The sequence below is a fragment of the Stenella coeruleoalba genome (genome assembly GCF_951394435.1).
Source record: "Stenella coeruleoalba genome assembly, chromosome: X".
Lineage (NCBI taxonomy): Eukaryota > Metazoa > Chordata > Mammalia > Artiodactyla > Delphinidae > Stenella > Stenella coeruleoalba.
The window spans coordinates 56,891,100-56,903,155 of record NC_137152.1 but is presented as its reverse complement, the minus strand read 5'-3'; the positions used below and the strand labels follow the sequence as shown (position 1 = coordinate 56,903,155).

Sequence of the window (12,056 nt, the reverse complement as noted above, 5' to 3'; positions counted from 1 at the left end):
TTTCTTTTTCTTCTCTGACTGCCGTGGCTAGGACTTCCACAACTATGTTGAATAAGAGTGGTGAGAGTGGTCATCCTTGTCTTGTTCCTGATCTTAGAGGAAATGCTTTCACTTTTTCACCATTGAGAATGATGTTTGCTGTGGGTTTGTCGTATATGTCCTTAATTAAGTTGAGGTAGGTTCCCTTTATGCCCACTTTCTGGAGAGTTTTTATCATAAACGGGTGTTGAATTTTGTCAAAAGCTTTTTCTGCATCAGTTTAGATGATCATATGATTTTTATTCTTCAACTTGTTAATATGGTGTTTTCATATATTGAAGAATCCTTGCATCCCTGGGATAAACCCCACTTGATCATGGTGTATGATCCTTTTATTGTGTTGTTGGATTCTGTTTGCTAGTATTTTGTTGAGGATTTTTGCATCTATATTCATCAGTGATATTGGTTTATAATTTTCTGTTTTTGTAGTATCTTTGTCTGGTTTTGGTATCAGGGTGATGGTGGCCTCATAGAATGAGTTTTGGAGTGTTCCTTCCTCTGCAATTTTTTGGAAGAGTTTCAGAAACATGGGTGTTAGCTCTTCTCTAAATGTTTGATAGAATTCACCTGTGAAGCCTTCTCATCCTGGACTTTTGTTTGTTGGAAGATTTTTAATCACAATTTCATTACTTGTGACTTGTCTGTTCATATTTTCTATTTCTTCCTTGTTCAGTCTTTGAAGGTTGTACCTTTCTATGAATTTGTCCATTTCTTCCAAGTTGTCCATTTTATTGGCATAGAGTTGCTTGTAATAGTCTCTTAGGATGCTTTGTATTTCTGCGGTGTCTGTTGTAACTTCTTTTTCATTTCTACTTTTATGGATTTGAGGCCTCTCCCTCTTTTTCTTGATGAGTCTGGCTAATGGTTTATCAGTTTTGTTTATCGTCTCAAAGAACCAGCTTTTAGTTTTATTGATCCTTGCTATTGTTTTCATTGTTTCTGTTTCATTTATTTCTGCTCTGATCTTAATGATTTCTTTCCTTCTCCTAACTTGGGGCTTTGTTTGTTCTTCTTTCTCTAGTTCCTTTAGGTGTAAGGTTAGATTTTTTATTTGAGTTGTTTCTTGTTTCTTGTGGTAGGCTTGTATAGCTATCAACTTCCCTCTTAGAACTGCTTTTGGTACACCCCATAGGTTTTGGATCGTCGTGTTTTCATTGTAATTTGTCTCTAGTTTTTTTTTTTTTTATTTCCTCTTTGAGTTTTTCAGTGATCTCTTGGTTATTTAGTAATGTATTGTTTAGCCTCCCTGTGTTTGTGTTTTTTACGTTTTTTCCCCTGTAGTTGATTTCTAATCTCATAGTGTTGTGTTCAGAAAAGATGCTTGATATGGTTTCAATTTTCTTAAATTTACTGAGGCTTGATTTGTGACCCAAGATGTGATCTATCCTGGAGAATGTTCCATGTGCACTTGAGAAGAAAGTGTAATCTGCAGTTTTTGGATGGAAAGTCCTATAAATATCAATTAAGTACCTCTGGTCTATTGTGTCATTTAAAGCTTGTGTTTCCTTATTAATTTTCTGTTTGGATAATCTGTCCATTGGTGTAAGTGAGGTGTTAAAGTCCCCCACTATTATTGTGTTAGTATTGATTTCCTCTTTTATAGCTGTTAGCAGTTGCCTTATGTATTGAAGTGCTCCTATGTTGGGTGCATATATATTCACAATTGTTATATCTTCTTCTTGGATTGATCCCTTGAACATTGTGTAGTGTCCTTCCTTGTCTCTTGTAACATTCATTATTTTAAAGTCTATTTTATCTGATATGAGTATTGCTACTCCATCTTCCTTTTGGTTTCTTTTTGTATGGAATATCTTTTTCCATCCCCTCACTTTCAATCTGTATGTGTCCGTAGGTCTGAAGTGGGTCTCTTGTAGACAACATATATATGGGTCTTGTCTTTGTATCCATTCAGCGAGCCTGTGTCTTTTGGTTGGAGCATTTAATCCATTCACATTTAAGGTAATTATCGATATGTATGTTCCTATTACCATTTTCTTAATTGTTATGGGTTTGTTTCTGTGGGTCCTTTTCTTCTCTTGTGTTTCCCACTTGGAGAAGTTCCTTTAGAATTTGTTGTGTAGCTGGTTTGGTGGTGCTGAATTCTCTTAGCTTTTGCTTGTTTGTAAAGCTTTTGATTTCTCCTTCAAAACTGAATGTGATCCTTGCCAGGTAGAGTAATCTTGGTTGTAGGTTCTTCCCTTTCATCACTTTAAATATATCATGCCACTCCTTTCTGGCTTGTAATGTTTCTGCTGAGAAATCAGCTGTTAACCTTATGGGAGTTCCCTTGTATTTTTTTTGTAGTTTTTCCCTTGTTGTTTTCAGTAGTTTTTCTTTTTAATTTTTGTCACTTTGTTTACTGTGTGTCGCGGTGTGTTTCTCTTTGGGTTTATCCTGTATGGGACTCTCTGTGCTTCCTGGACTTGTGTGGCTATTTCCCTTCCCATGTTAGGGAAGTTTTCAACTATACTCTCTTCAAATATTTTCTTGGGTCCTTTCTCTCTCTCTTCTCCTTCTGGGACCCCTATCATGTGAATATTGTTGTGTTTAATGTTGTCCCCGAGGTCTCTTAGGCTGTCTTCGTTTCTTTTCATTCTTTTTTCTTTATTCTGTTCTGCAGCAGTGAATTCCACCATTCTGTCTTCCAGGTCACTTATCTGTTTTTCTGCCTCAGGTATTCTGCTGATTCCTTTTAGTGTATTTTTCATTTCAGTTACTGTATTGTTTGTCTCTGTTTGTTTGTTCTTTAATTCTTCAAGGTGTTTGTTCTTTATTTCTACCAGGTGTTTGTTAAACATTTCTTGCATCTTCTCGATCTTTGCCTCCATTCTTTTTCCAGGGTCTTGGATCATCTTCACTATCATTATTCTGAATTCATTTTCTGGAAGGTTGCCTATCTCCACTTCATTTAGTTGTTTTTCTGGGGTGTTATCTTGTTCCTTCATCTGGTACAAAATCCTCTGCCTTTTCATTTTGTCTGTCTTTCTGTGAACGTGGTTTTTGTTCCACAGGCTGCAGGATTATAGTTCTTCTTGCTTCTGCTGTCTGCCCTCTGGTGGATGAGGCTATCTAAGAGGCTTGTGCAGACTTCCTGATTGGAGAGACTGGTGATTGGTAGAGCTGGGTGTTGCTCTGGAGGGCAGAGCTCAGTAAAACTTTAATCAGCTTTTCTGCTGATGGGTGGTGCTACGTTCCCTCCCTGTTTGTTGTTTGGCCTGAGGCGACCCAACACTGGAGCCTACCTGGCTTTTTGGTTGGGCTAATGGCAGACTCTGGGAGGGCTCATGCCAAGGAGTACTTCCCAGAACTTCTGCTGCCAGTGTCCTCCCCGGAGTGAGCCACAGCCCCCCACCCCCGCTCCCGCCTCTGCAGGAGACCTTCCAACACTAGCAGGTATGTCTGGTTCAGTCTCCTATGGGGTCACTGCTCCTTCCCCTGGGTTCTAATACACACACTACTTTGTGTGTGCCCTCCAAGAGTGGAGTCTCTATTTCCTCCAGTTCTGTCAAAGTCCTGCAATCAAATCCCACTAGCCTTCAAAGTCTGATTCTCTAGGAATTCCTCCTCCTGTTGCCAGACCTCCAGGTTGGGAAGCCTGACATGTGGCTCAGAACCTTCACTCCAGTGGGTGGACTTCTGTGGTATAAGTGTTCTCCAGTTTGTGAGTCACCCACCCAGCAATTATGGGATTTGATTTTATTGTGATTGCGCCCCTCCTACCATCTCACTGTGGCTTCTCCTTTGTCTTTGGATGTGGGGTATCTTTTTTGGTGAGTTCCAGTGTCTTCCTGTCGATGATTGTTCAGCAGTTAGTTGTGATTCTGGTGCTCTCACAAGAGGGAGTGAGCGCACGTTCTTCTACTCTACCATCTTGAACCAGTCTCCTCCTTGTTTCTTATGGCTGAATGATATTCCATTATACACACATACAAACACACACACACGCACACATACATACACACACAGATGCAGGTATGCACACACATACCCCACATCTTCTTTATCCATTCATCTGTTGACAGACACTTAGATTGTTTCCGTACATTGTGAATGATGCTGCAGTAAACATAGGAGTGCATATATTTCTTTGATATCCTGTTTTTATTTCCTTTGGATATATACCCAGAAGTGAAATTGCTGGATCATATGGTTGTTCTAATTTAATTTTTTGAGTAACCTCCATACTTATTATTTTCCATAGTGGCTGAACCAACTTGCGTTCCCCCCAACAGTGTGCAAGGTTTGCTTTTATCCATGTCCTCGCCCATACTTATCTTTTTTATGATAACCGTTCTGACAGATGTGCGGTGATATTGCATTGTGGTTTTGACTTGCATTTCCCTGTTGATTAGTGATTTTGAGCATCTTTTCATGTACCTGTTGGTCATTTGTATGTTCTCTTTGTAAAAAATGTCTATTCATTTCCTTTGTCCATTTTTTAATTGAATTATTAATTGTGTATGTTCTTTATATATTTGGGATGTAAACTTCTCATTATATATGTGGTTTGCAAATATTTTCTCCCATTCTCTAGGTTGCTTTTTCATCTTTTTGATTATTTCTTTTGTTGTGTAGAAGCTTTCTATTTATTTATTTATTTATAAACATCTTTATTGGAGTATAATTGCTTTACAATGGTGTGTTAGTTTCTGCTCTATAACAAAGTGAATCAGTTATACATATACATATGTTGCCATATCCCTTCCCTCTTGCATCTCCCTCCCTCCCAGCCTCCCTATCCCACCCCTCTAGGTGGTCACAAAGCACTGAGATGATCTCCCTGTGTTATGCGGCTGCTTCCCACTAGCTGTCTGTTTTACATTTGGTAGTATATATAAGTCCATGCCACTCTCTCATTTTGTCCCAGCTTACCCTTCCCCCTCCCTGTGTCCTCAAGTCCCTTCTCTACGCAGAAACTTTTTAGTTTGATGTAGTCCCCCTTATTGATTTTTGCTTTTGTGCTTATACCTTTGGTGTCATCTAAAAAATCATTGTCGAGACCAATGTGAAGGAAGAGTTTTGTGATATCCAGTCTTAATGTTTAATCCATCTTGAGTTAATTTTTGTGTGTGGTGTAAGATAGGGGTCCAATTTTATTGTTCTGTATGTGATTATCCAGTTTTCCCAAAACTGTTTGTTGAAGAGACGATATCATTTTCCCATTGAGTGTTCCTGGCTCCTTTATCAAATATTAATTGACTGTGAATGCAGGGGCTTATTTCTGGGCTCTCTATTCTGTTTCATTGGTCTATGTGTCTACTTTTATGCCTGTATCATACTATTTTAATTACTATACCTTTGTAGTATAGTTTGAAATCAGGAAGTGTGATGCCTTCAGCTTTATTTTTCTTTCTCAATAGCTTTGTCTATTTAGGGTCTTTTGTGATTCCATACAAATTTTAGGATTTTTTTTATTTCTGTGAAAAATGCCATTGGAATTTTTATACGGATTGCATTGTATCTATAGATGACTTTGGGTAGTGTAGACATTTTAACAATATTAATCTTCTGATCCATGAGCATGGGGCTATCTTTCCATTTGTTTTTGTCTTAAATTTCTGTCATCAAAGTATTGTAGTGTTCATTGTACAGATCTTTCACCTCTTTGGTTAAATTTATTCTTAAGTATTTTATTGCTTTTGATGCTGTTGTGAATGGGATAGTTTTCTTTATTTCTTTTTTAGATGTTTTGTTGTTAGTGTACAGAAAACACAACTGATTTCTGTATGTCGATTTTATATCCTGTAACTTTACTGAATTTGTTGATTAGTTCCAACAGTTTTTTGGTTGAGTCTTTAGGGTTTTCTATATATGAGATCATATCATCTTCAAATAATGACAATTTTACTTCTTCATTTCTGATTTGGATGCCTTTTATTTCTTTGTCTTTCCCAATTGCTTTAGCTAGGACTTCCAGTACTACGTTGAATAAGAGTGGTGAGAGTGAGCACCCTTGTCTTGCTTTAATCTTGCAGGAAAACTTCCAATTTTTCACCACTGAGTAGAATGTTAGCTGTGGGTTTGTTGTATATGGCCTCTATTATGTTGAGGTATGTTCCTTCTATACCAAATTTGTTGAGGGTTTTTAATCATGAAAGTATGAATGCAGCCTCCATCTCAAGTGTCTCTGGGACAATATGGGAGACCAGAAAAACCCTCAGAGGCGGAATAAAGAATGTTATTGTATTTTCTGTTCTGCTGAACATATTTAAAATGATATCATGTTCATTGATATGATACCAGGGGTAGAGGGAGAAGAAATATACGCATTTGTAATGCTGAAGTTGTACTTTCCTTCTTTGTTCCTCAAAGGCAGCCCTGGAGGCATTAGATGAACTGGACCTGTTTGGTGTGAAAGGTGGTCCCCAGTCAGTTATCCATGTCCTAGCTGATGAAGTGCAACACTGCCAGGTAAGAGAATAATGGACAACGTTATAGAAAAATGTATTTTTACTCAGACTCAGATTTAGCATGAGCTTTAGAATAAGCAGAACTGAATGAGAGTACATAATCTGATTTATTACCATGTACCAAAAATGTCTTGTTAAGCATCCTATAGAGATAAGCCTGATACAGCATGAGCTATAACAGAGATCATAGTGCTGTTCTCTCACCCAAGGTTATAAAGTGATCCTATCACAGTATATGGAATTCTCCACTATTATTGTATCAAGGGTATATGGGCTCTGCTCCTGAGTATCTCCTTTTCTAAATATCCCAAGAGAACAAGAGGTGATCGATTTTGAGTGTTCTTCTTGATAGTGGCTCTGAAACTTTCTCTTGTCCCTGGTTGGCCCTCGGGTTAGATGTTTAGAGATTAGACTGTTTAAGTGGTAAATGCATATCTTCAGTTTTGTTTAGGATTACTCTCTGTATTGAAAGAGTAAGGTTCTTGTCATTGACAAGATGGCCTTTCTTGTCTTCTTCAAACCTTGATTAGATACCCATGGTGTTCTAGTGAATACAGTCTTACCCTCTAATTTTAAAAATGCAAAATTTTCCATGGAAAAGATAAATTTCAGGGATATAGGAGCTAAGCCTTCCACATCTTGCTTCCCAGCAGCTACATTTTATCTTTATGCTTAGATAGTTGCTAATGGAGCAACAGCATTATGAGTGGGATAATGATGTTAGAGTATTCTTTATCCATTAGCAGCTGCTTAAGAATCAGGATTAGGAGGCACTGAGAGCAGGATTAAGACAAGGGATGATTTATAGAAGTAGTCTTCTAAGCTTTCACTATTAAATCATTTTTAGATTTTCAACTGAATGATCCTCTTCAACATACATCTTTTGAAACTAAAGCTAATAACTTAATAATGCTGAGTTATTTACTAATGTGCCACATTTGACTTCCTTTCTTTTAGTCTATCCTTAATTCGATACTCCCCCGGGCTTCAACATCCAAAGAGGTTGATGCTAGTCTACTTTCAGTTATTTCCTTCCCAGCCTTTGCAGTAGAGGATAATCAGTTGGTGGAGCTCACAAAACAGGAAATCATCACTAAGCTTCAGGTATGTCCATATGTGCCTTTCTTTTCTTTCAGCTCTAATTTTAAGGCTAAATTAGTATCTTTGTGAGTCTTGAATATGACCTATGTTGGTGATTTAACCAAGTGATCAGGGTTAACATCACCAGTAATAAGATGTACTGATATCATGTACGCCCTGATATGGTGCACTGAGAAGCACAAAGCACCTCCGTGATGTCCTTCCCAGGAATGCGGTACCTCAATCTAATCATGAGAAAACATCAGACAAAACCAAATCGAGAGGCATTCTACAAAGTAACTGACAAACACTCTGCAAAAATGTCAAGATGATGAAAAACAGGGAAGGACTGAGGAACCATCACAGATTAGAAGAGACTAAGGAGACATGCCAGCTAAATGCAGTGGTATCCTAAATTGGATACTGGAACAGAAAAAAAGCATCAGTGGAAAAACTGATGAAATCCAAATAAGTTCTATACTTTGGTTAATAGTGTTGTACCAAGGTTAATTTTTTGGTTTTGGTAAATTTTCTGTGGTTATTTAAGATGTTAATATTAGGGGACAGTTGTTGAAGGATATACAGGGACTCTGTACTGTTTTGGGAACTCTTCTGTAAGTCTCAGATTATCTCAAAATTTTTAAACTGTGTTTTCTTTTTTAAAAAAACTGTGGTCTCTTATGAATTGTGTGAGCAGGACCGCATAGATTAGTAATGGGGCTGTCACAGACTTATCCTATTGTGGAAAGCCATGGAGAAGATAAAATAAAAACACTGCTTTAGGGAAAAGCCTGCAACTTAGCCCTCGCTTGAAATCACATTGCTGAAATCACTTTCTGCTGCTGGACTGATATCAGGGTTTTTTAAAATTATTTTTTAAGTATCATGTCTCTATTGATGATAGGTTGGCACATGTAGCTGTTGCAAAGGATACATTTCTGATTAATTATATTGCTGTACCAATGTTCATTCTTCTGGCTTGTTTCCTCTGCATTCCCAGGGTCGTTATGGTTGCTGTCGCTTTCTACGAGATGGATATAAAACTCCTAAAGAGGTAGGTTTGTTTTCCCCAAAATGAGTCCAAGGTAGGATGGTCACTACAGCAGCCTCATTCAGAGAAAATACCTCATTCAGAGAAAATACTTACCTCATTAATGGTACTTCAAATAATCACTAAATAGGATAACCATAACTGATGTTTGCTACCTTTGTTAGGATTAGTTGCCAGGTTTTGCTTGTGAGCCCTTCTGGATTAAATAAAATAGAGGAAGGTGTAGTCCTTCCACCTCTTGAAGTTGGTTAGTTTCAGGAAAGAGCTACTGATGGATGCTTAAGTCAGTGGATGAAAATTTCGGCAGAAACAGATTATTTACATAGTCTCAAAATATTCCCCCCCAAATATTTAATTATTACAAAGGGAAAAATCTTTCTGTCAGTAGATCCTTTTGGATCCCTTCCACCTTTTGCAGTTGGTTAGTTCTAAACAGTACTTGATCTTGAAAAGTTAACTTCCTTTCGTTCCACTTGTCAAAAGTTCTCCTTGGAAATATCAATGGAGAAAATTTAGTATTATTAAAAGGGAATGAATGGTTGGTAACCACTTTCATTGAAAATGTAAATATAGTTTAAGGCTCAGGTTTGCTGGTTGAGAGCCATTATATATTTTTTTAAATTACCGAGCTCAAACTCTTCTGGTTTACTTCCTGTCTTCCATTTTATTCTTTAAGCCTTTTGACTTCTGCCCCTACCAATCTATTAAAATTGTGCTCTGAAATATCATCATAATCTCCTAAGTAAGCAATCCAGTAGCCTTTTCTCAGTCCTTATTCTCCTTGACTTCTCTGTAGTACATCACTATTACCTACCCCTACATTTTCTTGAAATTCTTTTCCTATTTTAACTTCCACAACTCTACACCATCTTAATTTTTCTCCTCTTTCTGTCCTCCCTCACCAAATTGAGGGTTTACCAAGATTCTGTTCTTGGGCTGCTTGTTCATTATATATAGGTACTACATCCATAATTTGTGATTCGTGTGTCACCTCTATAAGGATGATTCCCAAACCCTCATCTCTTGCTGTCCTTCTGAACATTTCTATTTGTATGTTCTGCTGCTACCTCAAACTTAACAAGTACAAAACCAAACTCAGGCTTATTACAAATTAGTCTCACTTCCTCATACACCTGCCTGTAGTATCATTATTATACCAGTTCTGCTAGTTAGAATCACATGACAAAAGTACTTGCTAAAGGAGGGGAGTGTGTATGTGCTCTGCCTTCTCTGAAACAAACTATCAGTGGTGAAAGGCTGTGTTGTAATACCTCTGAACTAAAGATATAGTCTGACCTTGGAGTGATAAGACAGACTTTGTTTATTGTGTTTTTACCAGGATCCCAATCGTCTGTACTATGAACCAGCTGAGCTGAAGTTATTTGAAAACATTGAGTGTGAATGGCCATTGTTCTGGACATACTTTATCCTTGATGGGGTATTTAGTGGGAATGCAGAACAGGTAATGCACTGGGGAAAGAGCTTTTTAGCAGATTGTTATTATGTCTTCCTCTTTCAGTTAATGACTGTGCTGACCCTGTGTCCAAATGGAAGTCTTCCCTAATAGGGAGGAGACAGAGTTATCTTCTAGAGACTAGTAGTTGAGGGCACATGTTAAAGAGTTAGAAGACCTGGATATTGCTATCACTCAGACTTGACTTTTAATAAATATAGAAAGCAGAATAGCAAGTCCTGTATACTTGCCTTAATCATCAGAGGTACTTGAATTTACCTCCTGACTTTGTATGTCTTTTTTTTTAATAAATCTTGGAAATGATATTCTGACTTTAGCAAAAACAAACAAAAAACAAAACAACCACCCACTTATACCCTGTCCTCACCCCCCAAAATACAGTCATCATTGCTTTTTGAGCTACATGAATAAAGTAGTTTAGAAACCATTGTTGGAAAACAGTGAGACTGGACAATTTAATCAAGTTAGTTTAATGTCAGGCATTCTGCAAATTGGCTGTGTTCTAAACTTGGACATAAATCCAACACATTTGGAAGTCGTTTATACTTGGCTACATAAATACAGTTTTGTGTAATTTGAATACTTTGGCCAGTAGTAATCTGTAACTGCCAATATGAGTTTAAATAATAGGGGTACACCAAAGTTTCAGGGGCACAAAGTGCTGTTTTACTCTAAGCTTTATATAGAGTATCCTTATTTGAGCAAGAAATAAGATAAGCAATAATAGAGATACCTGCCCTATTTTGAGCACCCTATTTTTTTAAACCAAACTTTTAAAAAATATTTATTATTTATTTATTTATTCATTTTGGCTGCTCTGGGTCTTAGTTACGGCACGCAGGATCTTCATTGCGGCATGTTTAGTTGGTGGCATGCGGGCTTCTTAGTTGCAGCATGCGGGCTTCGGCATGCAGATTCTTGGTTGCATTATGCATGTGGGATCTAGTTCCCCGACCAGAGATCGAACCTGGGGCCTCTGCATTGGGAGCACAGAGTCTTACCCACTGGACCACCAGGGAAGTCCCTTGACCACCCTATTTTGATTCTACCATTTTTCTCAGTCCTTCTCAAATTCCACAGAATTGTTTCTCAAAAACTGTGCTTGCTCAAAGAAAGATTTATTTATTAAATGTGCCAACTAAGTACAAAGCATATTCAGGTGTTTTGAACTCTCAGGGGAAAAAAGGAGCTGGATGGCCTGGATTCTTATTTATTGTTTTTTTTTCCTGGCTTTGCTGCTGACCACTGAGTAGTCCAAGTACTGTCATTGACTTCTTCAGTTTCTCTGTACAGGCATACCTCAGAGATATGCAGGTTCAGTTCCAGAGCAGCACAAATATTGCAAATATCTCAATAAAGCAAGTCATATGAAATTTTTTGGTTTCCCAGTGCATATAAAAGTTATGTTTACACTACATTCTGTTAAGTGTGCAATAGCAGTATGTCTAAAAAAACAATGTACATACCTTAGTTAAAAATATTTTATTGCTGAAAAATGCTAACCATCATCTGAGCCTTCCATGGGTCATAATCTTTTTGCTGATACATGCTTTGAAATACTTTGAGAATTCCCAGAAATGTGACACAGAGACACAAAATGAGCAAATGCTGTTAGAACAATGATGCCAGTAGACTTGCTCAACACAGGGTTGCTGCAAACCTTCAGTTTGTAAAACAAAAACAAACAAACAGAAAGCAGTATCTGTGAAGCACAATAAAGCAACGTGCAATAAAACAAGGTATGCCTGTACATATGATGAGAATAGTTTTTCTTTCTTCATTGAAGAAGTGGATAGCCCTAAAATTCTTTGAATTTCACAGATGAAGACATATGATAAGTGCATGGTACAGTCAATTTGGCTATAATGAGACACATAGGTGTTCCCTAAAAATCACCATGCTCTGCATATTTGAGAAGTAAAAACTATAGGGCTTATGGGAAAATGTGGTTGGGGAAAACACTTAAAAAGTTTGTCAGAAATACATACAAAATGATAGGAAC

The 12,056-nt window shown here is 37.5% G+C and overlaps 1 protein-coding gene across 5 annotated transcripts in view; it reads left to right on the top strand.

Moving 5' to 3' along the window:
• Window positions 1-12,056, top strand: part of PHKA1 (phosphorylase kinase regulatory subunit alpha 1) — a 130,705-nt gene that overhangs the window by 26,547 nt on the left and 92,102 nt on the right. For 4 of the 5 annotated variants that reach the window (XM_079911222.1, XM_079911220.1, XM_079911219.1 and 1 more), the window contains exons 7-10: window positions 6,352-6,450; window positions 7,407-7,553; window positions 8,530-8,583; window positions 9,920-10,042. In XM_079911222.1, the coding sequence (XP_079767348.1) occupies window positions 6,352-6,450; window positions 7,407-7,553; window positions 8,530-8,583; window positions 9,920-10,042 (423 nt within the window). The remainder of the gene's footprint in view (window positions 1-6,351; window positions 6,451-7,406; window positions 7,554-8,529; window positions 8,584-9,919; window positions 10,043-12,056) is intronic. The other variant, XM_079911221.1, reaches the window with a different exon arrangement.